Raw genomic sequence first — 18,465 nt, 5'->3', positions numbered from 1 at the left:
TTTCATTAAAATATTTAAATGACTGCTACTTTCTATACACAGTCTGTATTCTGGAACAAATAGACAAATATCTGATGGATTATAGCTGCAATATTTGAGATGTTTGTCATTACATGACACCTGGGGTAACTGTGTCATTATGAACAGTATCCATTTCCATATATGTGAACCTCAGTTTCTATGTTGTTCAAATTACCTAAATGCAATAACCATTTGCATGTTTTGCAGTAAATTGACAGCAGTTAATTAACAACAATTAGTATGTTATGTTTGGTGCTTCTGCTGTTACATGCTAGAAAGTAAGCCCTGCCATCTGTGTACCTATAGATATGTAGTTGCAGGGGCCAGTTCTTCTCTGGCTTACTAACATGTTTGGTGCTATGTATTCTGAAAAGTCTCAATGACTTTTTAAACTTTGGTGTCTGGACTCCTTACTTAGGTTTCTGGAAGTGGGCAAAGGAGAGTCTGAATCAGACCAAATCAACTTGAAAATGTTTGGTGTTTTTTTTTTTAATGTCTGTTACAGTTCTCTGTAGAGTCTGGAGGACTGAATTTTGTGTTTGGTAACAGAGATTATTCATACATATTAAGGAATGTGTAAGAGTTTGCATGGTTAGGGTTGAGTAAAACCTACCCTGACCAGAATAAAACGTTGGGCATTTTGAATTCTCAAATCATTATTTTGAAATTGAGAGAGTTAAGGCAATAACTAAAATTCTAAAGCTCTGGTGCTTGTAGTAAGAGCATCAAGGGTCCATTTCATCTGTCCTCTTTCCTCTTGTGCCTTTGGAAACAGTTTCTCATAGTATTTATATACCTAGAATAATTTCTCTCATAAAATTTCTCATGTTAGTTTTACATCTTTTCTAACAGTTGCTTTTCATGGGGCTTTTCAAAGGTAATGGTTGATGATAATGAGAAAGTTAATGTGGGTAATGGTGAACCTCTAATGAAGTCGCTTTCTCTTTGAAGTTAATCCTGTGATTAGATTCCAAATGTATTTTTAGAGCCAAACTTAGACAAGCATGCTTTATGTCCTTAAAATAAAAAGATACAAAAAAAACCAATTTAAAAAATGCAAGCAACTAATTGTTTTATTTTTCTAGCAAATTCCAAGTGCCATTGCAGGCACACTCAGTCCCCAAGGGATTATGGTGCCAGCATCAGCATTGCAGCAGGGAAATGTAACTATGGCAACAGTAGCAGGTATGACACAGTAAAGAAAAACTGGCACCTTGGTCTTCATTTTGGTTTCTTTTTCTAGTTGTCACAAACAAATGCACAAATAATTTTGAAAAATGTGTTTTAACTCTAATACCTGAAGAGTTGTTATAATACAGCCAAGTGCTTTACTAGTTTCTGTATGATTGTTTAATTTGTATGTATACCAAGTATGCATATGTGAAAACATGAATTACCTAAAGTGTTGCACTTGCTAGCTGTCTCACGCTCTATGGAGTTTGGAACCACACCTCCAAGTATGTGAAATCCTTGATGTCCAAGTTGTTCTACTATTGTGTGGAGGTGACAATTGAACTCAACTGTTTTAACTTGCTTCTATGCAAGTTTTTCAAACAAATAGAACAACCCCTTGACTGCAAATGAAGCAGAGCAGTGCAGCATACACTAGCAGAGAGGTTATCCTGAGATGCATGATGTGCCTTGTGGCTTTGGTGCCCAGGACCCTCTGTGCATTCACAAACGTTGTCACCTTAGTTGACTTGAACATCTAGGTGTCACCTGAGTGCCCTGAACCAGTTGACACGCATAAGTGTGGTTTTGGTGTTATGACCCTTGTTGGCTGAAGAGTTAGCTCAGTTATAAGAAAATGGTGGGCTATTTTATGGCCTGACAGTAATGGCATTTTCCTTTGAAAACAGATTTAGAATGCCTAAAGTACAGGGAAATGTAATCAAATTTCGTCCAGACTTTTGTGGATGGAAAAAACAATTGGTATAGCAAAGAGCACTTCTTACATGCTTACTAGAAAACAGTGGTTGATATATTATCGAAACTATTGTATTGTGCCAACATGTTTTGTGTGTTTAAAGAGAATATTTGAAGGGCTTTTACTTATCTATAGTCTTTGTTGCTGTTTTGTTTTAAGGGGGGACGGTGTATCAGCCAGTCACTGTGGTCACTCCACAAGGTCAAGTGGTGACCCAAGCACTGTCACCTGGAACTATTCGGATCCAGAACTCTCAGGTTTGTTTCATGGGCTTGACATAATAGTGTTCTGTGTCCAAATAAATTTCACTGGGTTTAGAAGTTTTCATTAAAATTTGACTTTGTCAGAATGAGCTCTGTGTGCACACACAGAGTAACTAATGTAAAATTAATGCAAGCACTGCATAGGAGTTACAAGTTATGTAGTGTGGTGTAAGGTCACAGACAGATTTCCTTTGCCATGACAGGTCATAATTCCTACCTGTTATGTATCTTCTTTTACTGATGCTGGAAAATTATAGATACATGGATTAAAAAAAAGTTATAAAAAACCCAAACCACCCCAAACCAAACACACAGCCCCCTCCCCCCACCACACCCCCCCCAAACCGTATACGCACACTCCCCCCCAAACCAAAAACTTCTCACACACACACACTCCCCGCCAACCCAAAAACCTCTCTGAATGAAATAAACTTTTTCAATGATTAAAACTTTGTTGAGCTAGGTTTGTGGCTGGATAGATGTACTGTATTGCATTACAGTGCTACACTGCTGTTGCCAGCGATTTGACTTTTAATCATAATGACAATGACTAGTAGTGTGAAACAATATGTATTTGGGAATTTATGTATCTTCAGAAGCATTTTAACATAAAAACTTCAAAATGCTCAGTTGAAAACTTGGGACATGCTCAGATTTGGCTTATATATATCATACCCTAAAAGTTAAGAGCCAGCACACTCTTGGGAGAGACTTTTAAGAGTTGGGTCTGAAGAATCCAAAGAAATAACTGAGGAAAAGGAACTGTGAAAACTAGACCAACTTCAGTTACAGAAGTTACAGAAAACCTTGCTAGTTTTCTCCTGGAGCAGGAGTACAGAGTCAATTAAAAAATGGGAACGTGGAGCTCCCATCTCCACAGCATAAAACTACTGTGTGTCACTTGTTCAACACTGATGCACTGTCTTTTCTTCCTTCTTCTGACTTTCCAACCAAAAAAAGTATGTTTAGAGTAGTCTCATCTTGACTTTATTGGCAGTAGCATATATGTGCTTGCCCATATTCTTCCCTAGAGTACATGCAGTTCTGTCCTTAGTTACCTTTCAGAAAGAGAGTTGCAAAATTATTTTCCTAGTGATGTATTTTTGAAGAAAAATGCTTTTTTTTATATACCACTGATGAAAAAAAATAGTGGGTGAAAAACAATGCCTATAAATGAAAAAGGGCCTGGCCCTCTATATATATCTGTGGCTACTCTTGATGTTAATAAGAATCTTGAAACCCAGTTATACAAAGGTTTGGACCTGTATTCTTTTGTCCCTGTATTCCATGGGAAATCCTACTTCATATTCTTTTTCAGTGTTTCATAATGCTGTGGAGGCAAGGCAAAAATACTGGGGGAGAGCTATTGAAAGTTCATTTTAAAGCCTCCGTATACAAGCAGATGATTTAGAATGTAAAACACTATTTTGGAGATAAGTGTGCTCCAGCTTTGTTTAAAACTTGTTTCATACATGGCGTAGACTTAATGACTGTCTCAAAGAAATTGCTGCTTGCTGTCTGAAAAAAATGATTTAGGATTATTTCAGTTGTAATTGTCTGAAATACAAACTCATATGCAATTTATATGCGGTTTCTTCTTGTCTCTGCGTAAGCATTTAAGAACCTATTCCCTAATGTTCCGATAAGCAGTGGGCAAAATCCAAAGTGATATGGATTATCCATAGGAAGTGAAAAAGAAAGCAAAAGTGAGAGAGAAATGTGAACCTTTAGGAAAATAGTAAGTGTTGTAAAGTGAATTAAGGGTTCTACCGTATGTATCTTCTTGCTTTTTGAGAGTTTAGATGCATTTATTTAGCAGGACCTTTAGCAACTTTGTTTGCAACTTGAGCATAATAATTTTAAGTTCTTTGTTTAAGTTGTAAGTCACTAGTATTTACAGCTTCCACAGTTAAAGTTGCATACAACGAGTGTATTTAGCATGGTGTTTTTCATCCGTTTTTCACATGTATAAATGACTACATAGGGTGACAAGGCAATCAAATCCCTGGTGTAGTATAGATTAATACAGAGGATCATTAAACCTGACATGTACTATGTAGGTGGATTTTATTCTGAATTATAGTAAATCAACATTTGTCTACTTTCACAAGGTCACACACACAGCCTGATAAGAGCTGTAATTCTTAAAACACAAGTTAGTTGAAATGCGAAAAGTATAGGAATCTGATGCAGTTCTTTCCTTCGTATTGGGGGAGAGCTACTATTTTAAGTCTTCCCTAGCACATTAAGTGTCTTTTTGTAATCAGCCTGCCTCAAGCCTGACTTCTTTTCATTCCTTCTATAAATGAGTAATTCATACATTGATAGAGAATAATGCTGTCACTGTTAACTGCTTTATTTCTTCTGAAATTACATGTGCAGCTTCAGTTGCAATTAAACCAAGATCTAGGCATCTTGCATCAAGATGATGGCTCATCAAAAAATAAAAGAGGAGTTCTTCCCAAGCACGCTACAAATGTGATGAGATCTTGGCTTTTTCAGCACATAGGGGTAAGGACTGAACATGATCTCGATTCACAGGTTTTACGTAACTCTTTTATGTGGTCTCTTACGATTTTGCTTCATAAAGAAGATGAATTTATTCTGTTGTCGTTTGTGTAATCTCAGTTCAATTTTCTCTGAAGTCATTTGGAGTAGTTTGACAGTCTAATGTCAGTTGATTTTTATTATTATTTTAATAAGTATGTTACATTCGTACTTACTGATCCTAATAAACTTTGTTAAAAGTGATTGTGTTGAGAACTTAATGCTGTCTACACCCGGGTTCATGGTGCAAGAAAAAATAGTTCCACCTGTGTTTTCTGGTAGGGGAAGTTGTGAGCTTTTTTTTTTTTGTGGAGGAGAATTTCAAATTTTCTGGCTTTATCTCCTTTCCAACAGTCCTTGTAATGTGTACCAAGTATCTTACGATCTCCTTGTCTTGTCCTTAGCATGAATACTTATCCTGAAAGGATAAATGGATCTCAAGTAACATCACAATGTTCAGTTGATTGATATTTTGTCCTTTATAACTATTTTACCACAAACACTCTCTTCACCTTTAAGTTCAGAGTAGCTTTATTTAACGAGAAAGTGCTTGTCAGTATTCTCATATGACATTTCCTTTAGACAGCATAACTAATCAGATCTTACCACATGATGTTTTGCCCAGGGATCATGCTGTTCAATAAAAAAAGAGTTAGCCATAAGAAGCTTTTTCTTCTGAATTACATATTGGAGGTTTAACGATGTCATAATATGCTTTCAAGGATAAAATCAGTTTTATTTAGCAAAGCAGTCTTTGTTAAATCTTTATCTATAAAAGTTTGTGAGGTTTCTAAGTTTGGTTTTTAACCAGTCAGATGGTCTTAATCTAGTAGCTTTAATCAGTTGTAATAAAGGAATCCTTATTTTTGATGAGGAGATAAAACAAGCTTATGCCTTTCTTGTCCTGTATAGCATCCGTATCCAACAGAAGATGAGAAGAAACAGATTGCAGCACAAACAAATCTGACACTACTCCAGGTTAACAATTGGTAAGAACAAAAACTCTTACTGTCTATTGCATTTCCATGCACTTACAACATAGAGGAAATAGTTAAAAGTATAACTTCACTAGCTGGAATTGAACTTGCTGTGCTACACGTTACAAAATGTGTATAAAAACACAAGAGTCATGCGCTCATACATAAGCATATTACTTTTATAGGAAGCTACAACAATACTTGTGCTTTTTAAATTGTATAAGGGCTCCAGACAACTTTGCAACATTAAGGAATTAGATTCTGTTCTATTGCTGAAAGAGATGGAAGTACTCTCACGTGTCTTCTGTAAGCGAAGAACTTGGAGTTTAAAGGTGTTTAGTGACCTGAAGCTCTGAAAAGTGGTCTCTGGTAATGATAGTTGCAAATATTTAAAAAGCTACTGTCCACAGGCATTCATTCTGCTTTTGTATCAAAGGATACTATCCCCTGGGCAATGAAGTCCAAATAGAGAATGTCAATACCTCAGCTGCTGGAGTTCGTAGCTCCAAGTGTTTTAGCACATCTTATCATGTGTAGAGGCTTGAGATAGTATGCTTGCCCCTGCAGAAGAGGAATGAAGATGCTGACATGCATCCTATTCTATTCATAGTACTGGTTTCTAAAATTATTGCAGCTAAGTCCCAACAGGGATCTTCCTTCTGACTTCAAAGATGATGTAGTTGTGTTGAAATCGATTCAGTTATCTGCTGGTAGCTAAGCGGGATGTGGTGTTAGGAAGGTGAAGGTTAGCAATTAGCATGCTAAAGTAAGTCAGTGCAGACCAGGTAATGGAAGGGAATTGTGAAAAGTCTGAAAAATAATTTTCCATTATCTCCCAGATTGGGAACCAAACCTTGGAAAGCCAAGGAACCTATAAAATAAGTTATGCAAGAGCTTAAGGAGGTAAATGAAAGCAGACTAAACAAACTAGGTTAGGCAGGGGCTAGGTTTCAGATGAACCCTAATGAGAGGAGTGTCAGCTTTCTCAGCTGTACTGTCAGCAAGTTTTTAATAAGATCTTGAAAAGTACATCTGTCATGCTGTCTGAATAATTCTCCCCTCTGAGGTATGGGGAAAAAATGCTACTAACAGCAAAACTGTAGGAGTACTTTCTTAGCTAGTTGGCCAAAATCAAAGGCTGCTAGTATTTTGGGAGCAGTTTTAAGTGTTAAAATAAAAACGAAAAGTCAAGCCAAGCTGATAGGGAGAAGGTTTTTATAGTATTTTCTTTTTCTTTTTTTTCCCACCCCTCTCTGCATACACTGTAAATTTGAGAGAGAATTTACAGCCAGCTGACCATAAGTACCTCTTGCCTTTTGATTGTGTTTAGGTTTATCAATGCTAGAAGGCGAATTCTTCAGCCAATGCTGGATTCCAGTTGTTCTGAAACTCCGAAAACGAAGAAGAAAACAGCTCAGAACCGACCGGTTCAGAGGTTCTGGCCTGACTCCATTGCCTCAGGAGTTGCTCAGCAGCAATCTAATGAGCTCACAATGTCAGATGGTAAGAACTGGCTAAACAACAGATAGTTCTGTGTAATAGGGAATTAAAGGGTTTTGTATCTTTGCAGCAGGGATGGGAACTTATTGATACTTGAATATAAATATGGTTTTTCATCTGGCCAACTTAGTTCTGGCATTCCCTGGTATTAAAATGTTAGATACCCATATAGCTTTTATTTAATTTTATTAATTTAGGTTTTCTTCTCATTGATTACAAATAACCTCTGTTACGTATAAATATGTGAGATGTAATTAGAAACCAAGAAGGATGCTAAAGTACTACTTTTCTGCTTCCATAGGTGCTGTTGTAACAATTACAGCTCCAGTCAACATGAATGTAGACAGTCTCCAGTCTTTGTCATCTGATGGTGCTACTCTGGCTGTTCAGCAAGTTATGATGGCAGGGCAAAGTGAGGATGAGTCCGTAGACAGCGGTGAAGATGATGGAGGAGATCTCTCAACAACAAATATCAGTGGGCTGGTCTTGGATAACAGTGATTCTCTGCAGTAGGAAGCAAGAGAGTGTGACAAAATATTTAGGAAAAAGAATGGACTGACTGACTGTTTTTATAGTTTGCACAGCAAACATTTTACACAAGTTTTATTTCTAATATGTTTTATATGTAGATATAGAAGGGTGCACTTTTTTGTATTTCATAGTAAGCTTAAAGAGTGTTTTTGCAGGTGCAGCAACTTCTTTCAAATGTGTTTTTAAATTTCATTTTCTTATTTCAGAATATTATATCTAGTAATATAAAGAACCACGTAAGCACCCCTTTATTCTATGAATTGGAAGTGCTGCAATTTCTAACGACGTATGCAGTTTCAATTAGCGCTGTTATTTAACACGGCTCTTGATGGGCAGGTGATGTAAATTTAAAGCATGTGACACTAGCGTGTGGAACTTGATCATTAAGTTAGATGCATATATTTGAAAGATGCTTCTGCACCTTAAAAACTGCTAGTCTGAGGTGGACAGCAACACACACAAAAAGAAAACATTGATGTGTGATTCAGTAGCGAATGTATGGCAATTGAAATAAGTTTAGTTTCTCTCATAGTCCGTGAGCCTGTTTATGATTTGCTATAAAAACTCCTATTTTTACCTTGCCGGGGTTATTGGATAAAAAAATATTTTTATAAATTCACTAGGAATTGGGATGACGACTGTATTAAGCAGGAGGGGGAAAAAAAAATTTCCAGAGGGGAAAAACAAATGTTTAGTATTTCTATTTGGAAGGTCTGAAAACTGACCAAATTTAATAACAAGCCTATGCTAGCATTCTGTGATACTCAGCTATCCCACAGTGATATACTATATTTGATAATAGCATAAGAAGGGCCCACCGTTTGATGGGATTTTGATATTGTCAAACATTGATTTATATTATGTGTAAACTAATATTCCAATTGCATTAACTCTGTATCTAGACTTGTATCTGAAGATATTTGCTAAACGATTATTCAGGTAAGTAAATTGAAAACACCTACAACTTTTCCAGTTATTAGAGAAATTTAACAGTTTATAGTTTGTACAACCAAATCTGAAAAATTGCCTACTATACAGTCATGAATTCTGTTATCACTACTATTTTATTGCATTTGAAGTATTTTCCCCCAATACAAAAAGAAATGTAACTTATGGATTTATATAAAATTTCTTCAAATTTGAAGGTCGCTATTACTAGAATATACAGCAGGCATTATTAGAGTAGAAAATCCTTGTGTGTCATTTAAAAAACTTAAGAGCTTGTGATGAAAACAATTTTTTTTTTTTTGTGGTTACAGTTTGGTTTTTTTTTTTCCCCCCGAAGTTTGGAGTGTGTCTGTCTATCCATGAACACTTATTTTTGGAACTTTGTGGTTCCTGTTGTGAAGTACAAATAACAGACTCCAGGAGTCTCAACATCCTCTTTCCCCCCGTCCATTTGTCACGATGTTGGGTGAGATCAAAGCCAGAACTTCCTTCTGATTTACACCAAATCTAGTTGCATTTCTAACATGACAGGGAAAGACATTAGCGTTCAGAATCTTTGGACACTGTGTTTGAAGAAAGCCCTTTGACATATGCAAGTATTTAATCAAATGCTTCATTTCTGCTTCAAAAAACACTCAAGCATGTGCTTAGATCTTGTTGATTTCAGTAGGATTGACACGTACTTTTTGACATGCTTAAATGGTTGGATTGGTCTTCAAAGATTGTCTTCCAAGTGTAAGTTGGCATGAAGAAAAACTTCAGAAAGAGTTGTCAGTAGCATTGGCAAACATACATGGAGAATAGTACTAGTTTTCATTTCAGTGACTAGTAGCTATTTGGAAAAAAATTGACATTGGGTTTTACTCACCACCAGTGATGTTTCTGCTACGGCTTTCACTTATTCCTAGCTGAAGATCTTGTTTCTTAGTTCAAATGCAGTAATGATCTGCTCCTACTGGAGTGGTAATTTCTAAATAATTTGTTTTCTTCTAATTTCTCTGCTTTGCCACTACTGTGCCACGTTTGTAAATGAATAATGAAAGATTTATTTAGGAAGGTTTTGATGTGGCATGACTATCTCAGTGGCTATTGTCAAACACAGTTTGACCCCAAAGCATTTAAAAAGGCAGCTCTCGTGTACAAATCGTGCTGCTTTGGAAACATTCAACCTACTGCTCCTACAAAGGATACTGAGATGACTAGAACAGAGGCATAGATTTTGAGTGTTTTTTTGTTTTTTGGTTTTTTTTTTTTTTAGTTGTTTTTTATTTAACTCCATGAGGGCTTCATTGCCCCAACAGTTTCCAGTATGTGGTAGGGTTGTGTTTGTTGGTTTCTTTTTAATCCTTGTTCCTCTGCCACATAGGCAGGGGAGTGTCGGTCTCTGGTCTCTTCACACGTAACAAGTGAATAGGAGGAGAGGAAACAGCCTCGAGTTGCACCAGGTTAGATTAGATATTAGGAAAGAGCTGTGAAGCCTTGGAACAGGCTGCCCAGGGAAATGGTTGAGTCACCATCACTGGAAGTATTTAAAAGATGTGTGGATGTGCTTGAGGGACATGGTTTAGTGGTGGATGTCGTAGTGCTAGGCTAACGATTGGAGTCTTTTCCAACCTAAACAACTCTGTGATTCTATGAATAGTCTGCTACTCTGTGTAAAGGTCTATGGACAAATACCTGCTTCTCCACATGAAGCTGTGCTGGAGGAACAAGCCTTTCCCTCCCTGACAAGTTTGATGCTGTCTCAGGTCAAAGTTGATGCTGTCATGAAGCAAAACTTCTGTGGTCTGGAGATAACGTGGCAATGGGCAATTGGTCAACTGAGCTTGTAACAAGAGAGAGGGAATGAAAGCGATTTAGTATCTATACAGCTGGCTGGGAGAGAGTTCAGGAATATGCAGTCTACGTGCAGCTTGTAACTCAGTTGGAAACAACCAGGCATCGGTGGTGTATTTTTCACAAAGAAACCTGGTTAGCTTTTTTTATTCCCCCACCTTACAAGCATCAGAACTTCTATTCTGAAATGTCTGTGACCTTGTCTTTAGCTGGTTTTTCAATACCTGGAAAGTCCAGTTGACAGAATTTACTGTGAAAGGGGAAATATGGAGTAGTTTTACTGTCAAATTAGGAACAACAAAAGCAGAGATATGAATTCCTAAAACTGAAAAGGCTTTACCACTGTAATCAAAGATATTGCTTAGCAACAGAACTCAAACCTTGTCTTCAACTTCAGTGAGCATTCTGTAGTGGGTATGAACTGCACAGTAGTGCATATTTTTCTCATGATTTAAAAAAAATAAAATGTACGTTTTGTTCTGCATAAGAGAGATTGCTGATTTAAGCATAGCATCACTCTTTGGAAAGGTACATGTTTACATTAGTTAAAAAGTCTTTACAGGAGACTTAAACTATTTATAGTTCCCATCCCCTTGCCCCCAATTAAAGTTATATTCATATGCAATAGAACTATTTTTTTTAAATCAGTGTAATTCCCCTGCAATAATGATTGCTGAAGCATTATTTTTTTTTTTCCAATGTAATGTGGATCATTAACCCAAAACAGGGTTGTGAGTCCTATTCCTCCAAGATTTCTGTTACAGGCAAGGCAATTTCCTGCTGTTCTTTAGAAATACTGTTTTTTAGTACATCAATTTCAAATAAATGATGGCATATTTTTAAGTGACTGCTCCAAAGAAATAATGATGGAAAACATTCAGAACTGACAGGCGTGGCTCTGGCTCTGTAGAGAGTTTCTGAGATCTGGATGTTGGGTCAAAGCAGAGTCCTGCTGACCTCAGGGGAAGCTCCATAAGACTCTGTTGGTCTGCATTTACCCGCAGGAGAATTGCTTTCTTATTCTGGTCCCTGAGCAGAGCACTATCAGGAACCTTTTGGGACACCCTCCAACTTTATCTTGCCAGCATACCTAGATTTTCTTCCAATGGAAACTGGGATATAGATAGAAGGGCTTAGAAGGGCAGGAATTCACATTGACCTAGTGTTGCACCAGGTACTGTTTTGATGTTCGAAATACAGGCAGAAGGCAGACCTGCAGTGAGGAATTGAGAGTTCCCAGTTCTTGTGCATTAAAAGTAGCTTCAAGTTAATGGATATTCTAGTGGAATAGGGCCACAACGACTTAATGCATGAATAATGTATTTGTGGAAGAATCAGAAGGCAGTTCAGCTTCCTGACTTCATGAACTTCAACAGCCCAATGGATGAAACAAAGCCCTTCCAAGGGATGATAGTTTAAAAAAACCACAAACATTAGAGTTGTAGCACTTAAAAGAACAAAAAAACACCCTGCTGTTTGGAAGACTGGAACACATGCATTTTATTGTAATGAAAGTTCATTCAAGGTTTATTTTTTGAAGCTGAGTCTTCTTGGGAGAGAAAAAATGGAAAAGTATTTGTCTATGCAAGTCACAAATGTCAAAAATGTGTGAACTGCCCATTTTTAGGTGCTGTATTGTTAGTGTCTTTCTGACTTCTGTTACTTTGAGAACTTTCAGCCTTATATTCAGCTAACTTTTTAGAGTTGAATAGGCAAAATGTCATTGGAAATGTAACTAACCATCATTCAAAAATCTCGCATGTTGAACAATTAAGTGAAATGTTTTGGTTTTCTAATAATAAATTCAAACTCTCACCATCTCCTAAAAACAGAGCATATCCATGAAAATGCACTTTTAATTGTAGTGAGCAAATGATCAAATTATCAGCCTTGTGCTGAGTGCCCTTTGCACTTCACTGTTCAGTGTAGCTGAATAGTAAAACCGGTTCATTTTGCCAAACTCAGACTCAGTGGGGCTCACGTCCCTCCCTTGGCTCACTGAGCTCCTTCACATAGGTTTCAGGTTGTTTAACTTTTAAGTCCGAAAGTAACTCGATCATACAGAGTGACGTGTATTGAAATTGGCACTGATGTGCTTTTAAGTGATTGCCCAAATCATGTTATTCATTCCTTCTTGTCACCTGGAAATACAAAACCTGTTTCTTTTCTGTGACTTGGTTCTTCAGGACTTGCTGAGTGATCGCAGCTTGGTTTTGCCAGAGAAAAGCAAGGTGCAAGACAGCAGTGAAATGTCACACCGACCTTGTAGACTGGCATTTGCTTCACGTTCATAGAATCCAGCGTTTTCAGGTCACGATGAAAGTGGCCCGTAAATCTTTCTGTGGGGTAGCAATGTTTGGTCTGGACAATCAACAATCTTTAAAATGTGAACCCTGTAACTTTTTTTTCTTCTTGGTTGTTAAGGGATTTTGAAGTGACCAGTCTATCAAAAGACAGATACCCTTTTATCAAAGGATAAAATTAAACAGGAGAATATGCTTCATGGATGATTTATTTTTACACTACGGTTCTCTCTGAACAGAAAAAGCACACTTGTAATGCAAAACATACACATTACTTTAACATTGTTGTTTGGCTGAAAGACAAATATGTTTTCAAAATATCTTGAGCATAGTTTCAAACAATTAACCACTTCTTGGCCAGGGACAATCCTATGTCTACTTACTTGTTTGGGTTTTCTTGTTTATGCAAATGAAGAAAATTGTTTACTAGTTCTTACCAGCATGGGGATTTTTATTCCAGTTTTGTAACACAGGAGCAACTTTGATGAAAGAAAGAATTAGCAGGTAAATAGTCCATAATGTGTGTGATTTGGGGGTGGGGGTTTTTTTGTTGTTGTTTCAAAATTGTTAATTAAAATGGCATGGACATCAAACTTTCAACAATGGTTCCCAGCATATATCATAGAGACTTACTTGAGAAGACTTCCCCCGTGCAAGTCCCTGGTGTAATCTTGTTTAACTAGATGGATTGGAATGCATTGCTAAAATTGCTATATTCTACTAGATCAGAAATCTTCAGGAAATGAGCAGTTTTTTTATTACAAGGTAGTCATTGCTCTGTAGCAAGACACTCAGATTTAATCCACTGTATATGAGTGTTCCTCGGCAAAGATGAAGACAGACATGGGTGCTCTGAAGGTAAGATTATTTACTCCTACCCTTGCTTCCTCAGCATCTGGCACTGTGGCATCACAGTGTGATCCCCAAAGAGTCCAACCTGGAGCCCAGTACACGAGGCCGAAGGAATCGTGTGACCTTACTCTCTGGAGCTGGCAGAGCCTCCTGGTGCTGTGCCTTCATTGAGAGACACGTCCCCTTGGGTGATAGCTGGGTGGGGACCATGGCAGGCTGCGGCCAGCTTTCTCCAAATTTCATGGGCTGTGGCAAAACTCTTCCTGTGCCCAGACCGGGGTCTCTTGTAGCTTTCTGACCAGCTACAACAGATTTCCTCTTACCTTGAACATGTAATTGACCATTGTTTCAGAAAGTAGTCATTTGATAGCTGGTTGCTTTTTCCAAAACATGTCCCCACGGATGTGGGATCATGTTTTGTTTTTAAAGTGTTAATCAGTGACAAACTGAGTAATATGTGTTCCAGATGCAGGAGTATCTGATCACTTACTTGTCTGACTTTAGAAGAGTGGCTGAGAGTAGTGTTGAGTAACTCCTGTTGATACCATTGGAAATAGTTTTAACACCACTGCTGCCATGGAACAATTTTTCCTTAATCTGAAGAGAATAAAAAAACAACCAACCAAACCTGTAAAGCAGATTGTTTTACCCAAATTGTGTCCTGTATACTCTATTCTTAATCCATGGGTTTCAGATTCCCTTGAAAGAAGGCTTTAAAGGAATTAGAAGTATATCTGTAAGATTAGAAGCATAGTCATAAGTAACTGGTGGGCTGGTTTGCTTTTGTAGAGCACTCAATTACAAAACAGTAATCCCTTAGTATGCAGCGTAGGGCTGTTTCAAAATACCCCTCTATAGAAAACCAGAGCAATAATCCTGAGTGCTAGAATGATGGAAAAGAAACCGCACACGCAGTGTAAAATAAGGACTCTGCAAAAAGGACAGATGAGGCTGAGACGCATACTAGGCACGATGTTATTTTATAGAATCATAGTATGGTAGGGGTTGGAAGGGACCTTTAGAGATCATCTAGTCCAACTTCCCTGCAGAAGCAGGGTCACCTAGATCAGGTTGCATAGGAACGTGTCCAGGTGGGTCTTGAGGACCTCCAAGGAAGGAGACTCCACAACCCCTCTGGGCAGCCTGTGCCAGGGCTCCCTCAGCCTCACAGTGAAATAGTTTTTTCTTATGTTTAAATAGAACTTTTTGTGTTCCGGCTTCATCCCATTGCAGTTGAGAGTGTGTAAGATATGCAGGGTTAAGCATGTGGTGTACAAAAAAAAATGACAGACCATTGTTTCAGATACATTCTCTCAGTAGGGTGACCTTTGTAGGTCAGGTCTGGTTTATCTTCCTGATGCAACCAAGATGTGATCTAGAGCTTGTGAAGTAATCAGAGAAGATATTTATCTTCTCTGTTGGTATTTGGACTTGTGAGTCACCACTAGCACAAGTCAGAAGATGAGGCCCTTGGACTTGCTCCTGACCATTACTCCTAGCATGCTTTTTGTTAAGTTGGTCACTGGACCCAAAATACAGATTGATGCGTATACTAAATGTTAGTGTGGTAATGCAATGTAATTTAGAGGCGTTTTTGTTAAGATCCAAGCATTTTTAAACTTAGGCTTTATCAGTCATGAAAAATATGCAGCTCATATTTAGGAATTGTGATTGACTTACGTGCTAGTTTTGCTGTGCCCTCCCCACCTTTCACGTTGAACTACAAACCAACAAGACTGTCCCTCGTGTCCTAACGTTCATCAGATGGTGTTTACTGCACATTTCTGCATAGCTCAGGTCATAACCTTATTTTTTAAGATTTAGACCACTTCCAGCAGGAGCTAGTGCACAGAAAGACAAGAGGACTTATATCTTCAAGTACCCAAGCAAAATCGATTACTTTGCAGATACTGATTCTTTTCAAAGGTACTTAGGAGTATGCACTGTTCATGAGTGACATCTCAATTAAAAACAAAGAGGAGAGCAAGAATATTTGTTACTGATGTCTCTCTGTATTTTTATATTGGAACAAGAGGGTGATTCATCTTTTTGTTTGTTTTAAATACCTAGAAAGACTACTTTGCACAGGTGATTCTGATTAACTTTCTTTACTCAATGCTATAGCTGGATTGAGACCTGAAAGTTCTTGAAAGTTTTAAGCATCATCATCCTATGAAACACGCTGATTTTTGAGGAACTGGGTTGACATGTGTTAGATGATACCTGAGCTGCCTTTCCAGCTTCTCAGCTGCTGGGGGAAACAAGACTCCAGACTCAGAGTCACAGAATGGTATGTGTTGGAAGGGACCTCTAGACATAATCCAGTCCAGCCCCCTGCAGAAGCAGGTTCACCTCAATCAGGTCACACAGGAACGTGTCCAGGTGGGTTTGAAAACCTTCAGAGAAGAAGACTCCACACCCTCCCTGGGCAGCCTGTGCCAGGGCTCCATCACCCTCACTGGGAAATTGTTACTTGCTTGTAAACACAGTGACACACCAAGCAGCTACAGAACTAACTGTTTTCCTCCAAGACCTCCATTCTGTTTTCAAACAACTGTTTTTGCTTTCCTGTTTCCTGTTCCTTTCTTTAAAATTTTTTTTTCCTCCTTTCTTCCTTTTTTGAAAGCTGTCAACAATTAATCCTTGATTACATACCCTGGACTTTTCTGTGTCTCTTGAGCTTTTGGACTGTGACTAGTGTTGAATAATGCCTGTGCAGAACATTCAAGATTCAAAGCCAGATTTGCTGGAAAAAGACTTAACAGCTTTCCACAACCAAGCTGTGGATGCTGCTCTGAATGCAGTATTGGAATGGTAACTAAAACAAAGCTATCCATAGTGTGGATGCACTTCCTGCCCAAAACGATTTGTACATCATTATCCCAAATGGATGTGTGTTGTTTCTGTCACACACATGCTTTTTCACGGTGTTTGTGTTTGATCCAGTAACAGGCCTACAAATGCATATTTTAACTCTGCATCACAAAATACACACATCTTAGGGAAACATGAAATCCCCCTCCCTGTTACACGGTCTTTAAAAAAATACATTTAAATATGGAGTTTTTTCCTGACCCTTTATTACATTTAAATTTCAGAAGCAAAATCTATACTGCATGGTGTGCATCTATTGAGTTTGCCCTGAAGCTCCTGACCAGCACCTCCCTCTTCTTGATGTTTTGTCGTTTTGACTGAGCTAACCCAAGCATCAGCTCCTCAGCTCTGCCCAAAGAATATCTGTTTTAAATGCCAAATCTACATTTTTGGTTCCCCCACCCCCTCCCATGGAAGAAGGAAAGGCTGTTACCTGTAACGCAGGAAACATCCAGCCGTCGGGGCTTCTCTTAAGGTCATGTAATATTGTTTGCAGCTTTGTCTGAAGTACCTCATTTCACTCTGACAGTGAACCAAAGGGCTATGGGAAGAAGTCACACTTCAAATATCTGCTTCAGTGCACCGTCCTGGTGTAGATCATTCATTTTACTTCATAATATTTCTATGTTGGCCCAATCAAGTATGTGTGTGTGTGTGTTTCATTCTCCTCTTTGTCCCGTTTGCTAGCTACCGTGTTCCTTGAGTGCCACACCAGTGGGCATGTCAAGACAAATACACACTTAAAATGTCCTTCCAGGAATGCATTCAAAAGATAAAGTGACAAACTTCACCACTCTTGCTGTAGGGTAGAAGAGCAGCAGGGATGCTAAAGGTGTTTTGAGAATCACCCAGAAGAAAGTCACCTGTTCCTGCAGGGTGTCAGGTAAGGTAGAAGGACTTGGGCAAACACTTCAACTTCTTGGCACAGGGCAGAATTGTGCTTAGAGGACACCTACTCCTTGGCTTTCACTCAGGAATATTTGACATGGGGCGAGAGATAAGATGAATGACAAAGGATAAGTATTTTACAGCCTCATGAGGCAGGAACTGAGCAGGTGTGTTGAAAGGGCTGATGCCGAAAACATGATTGTATTTAAATCGGTAATTACATCACTGATAAAAGAATGGCCCTGTCAGTTCCACAGTCTAAGCAGCAGTAATGATCTTTTCACTAAAGAAGACAAAGAACCGCCCCAAACTTGATTACCCTGTGAGTAATCCTTTTGAGTAGTTTTGAATTTCAGCTTTTTACTCCATTTTCAGGGCTACTTTTGGGAGACAGGAGAGTCCGTGTGCTGCTTTGCACATCATAAATGTGTGTCTCCAGCCCTGCAAATGTGTGGACACCATGCAAAGTAACACTGACTGTGTGAATGAGTAGCCACAGAGCTGTGCAGTTGTCTGGCCCACGAGGAAAACCTGGCCTGGAAAAATACAAGCAATACCAGCAATACTGTGCTCAAAATGAGGGTAAGCACATGGGTAATTAATATTGGAGAATCCAGGACAACAGCCATTCCAATCAAGCGGGTGTTAATAATTTCTGTCAACTGAATGGTTCATTGTCTTTGAACAATGCAGCTGCTTATTTCAGTGTGATGAAATGTGGATGGAGACCCTGTGAGACTTTCAGGCAGAGGCTAGGGATGCAGGCGAGAGGCAAGTCAGATGGCAAGGCAAAGACCTGTCCATCACTTCGGTGGGTGCCTTGCAAAGGGGCTGACAGGGACTTTGTGCACAGATATTTCAGTAACTCCTCGTTCCTGTGCGGACCCTGTATAAAGAGCACTCACACAAACTTGGTGTTTTTCAGAGTTTGCCATCTGTCGGTCATTCTCTCCTGTTCAAGGGTTATTGATAACACGAGGTAGGGAAGGAGGGTGAGA

General features: G+C 38.5%; 1 protein-coding gene across 3 annotated transcripts in view; it reads left to right on the top strand.

The window, feature by feature from the left end:
* PKNOX1 (PBX/knotted 1 homeobox 1) overlaps positions 1-11,393 on the top strand; it is a 44,516-nt gene extending 33,123 nt beyond the window's left edge. For all 3 annotated transcript variants that reach the window (XM_062000709.1, XM_062000722.1, XM_062000717.1), the window contains 6 exons: positions 1,107-1,206; positions 2,108-2,205; positions 4,594-4,722; positions 5,671-5,747; positions 7,066-7,238; positions 7,537-11,393. In XM_062000709.1, the coding sequence (XP_061856693.1) occupies positions 1,107-1,206; positions 2,108-2,205; positions 4,594-4,722; positions 5,671-5,747; positions 7,066-7,238; positions 7,537-7,748 (789 nt within the window). In that variant the 3' untranslated portion in view covers positions 7,749-11,393. The remainder of the gene's footprint in view (positions 1-1,106; positions 1,207-2,107; positions 2,206-4,593; positions 4,723-5,670; positions 5,748-7,065; positions 7,239-7,536) is intronic.
* Positions 11,394-18,465: the final 7,072 nt, after the last annotated feature.

Source organism: Colius striatus, chromosome 1, assembly GCF_028858725.1.
Source record: "Colius striatus isolate bColStr4 chromosome 1, bColStr4.1.hap1, whole genome shotgun sequence".
In the NCBI taxonomy this organism is placed as follows: domain Eukaryota; kingdom Metazoa; phylum Chordata; class Aves; order Coliiformes; family Coliidae; genus Colius; species Colius striatus.
Note: the sequence above shows the minus strand (reverse complement) of the source record. Positions and strands in the feature narration are given on the sequence as shown.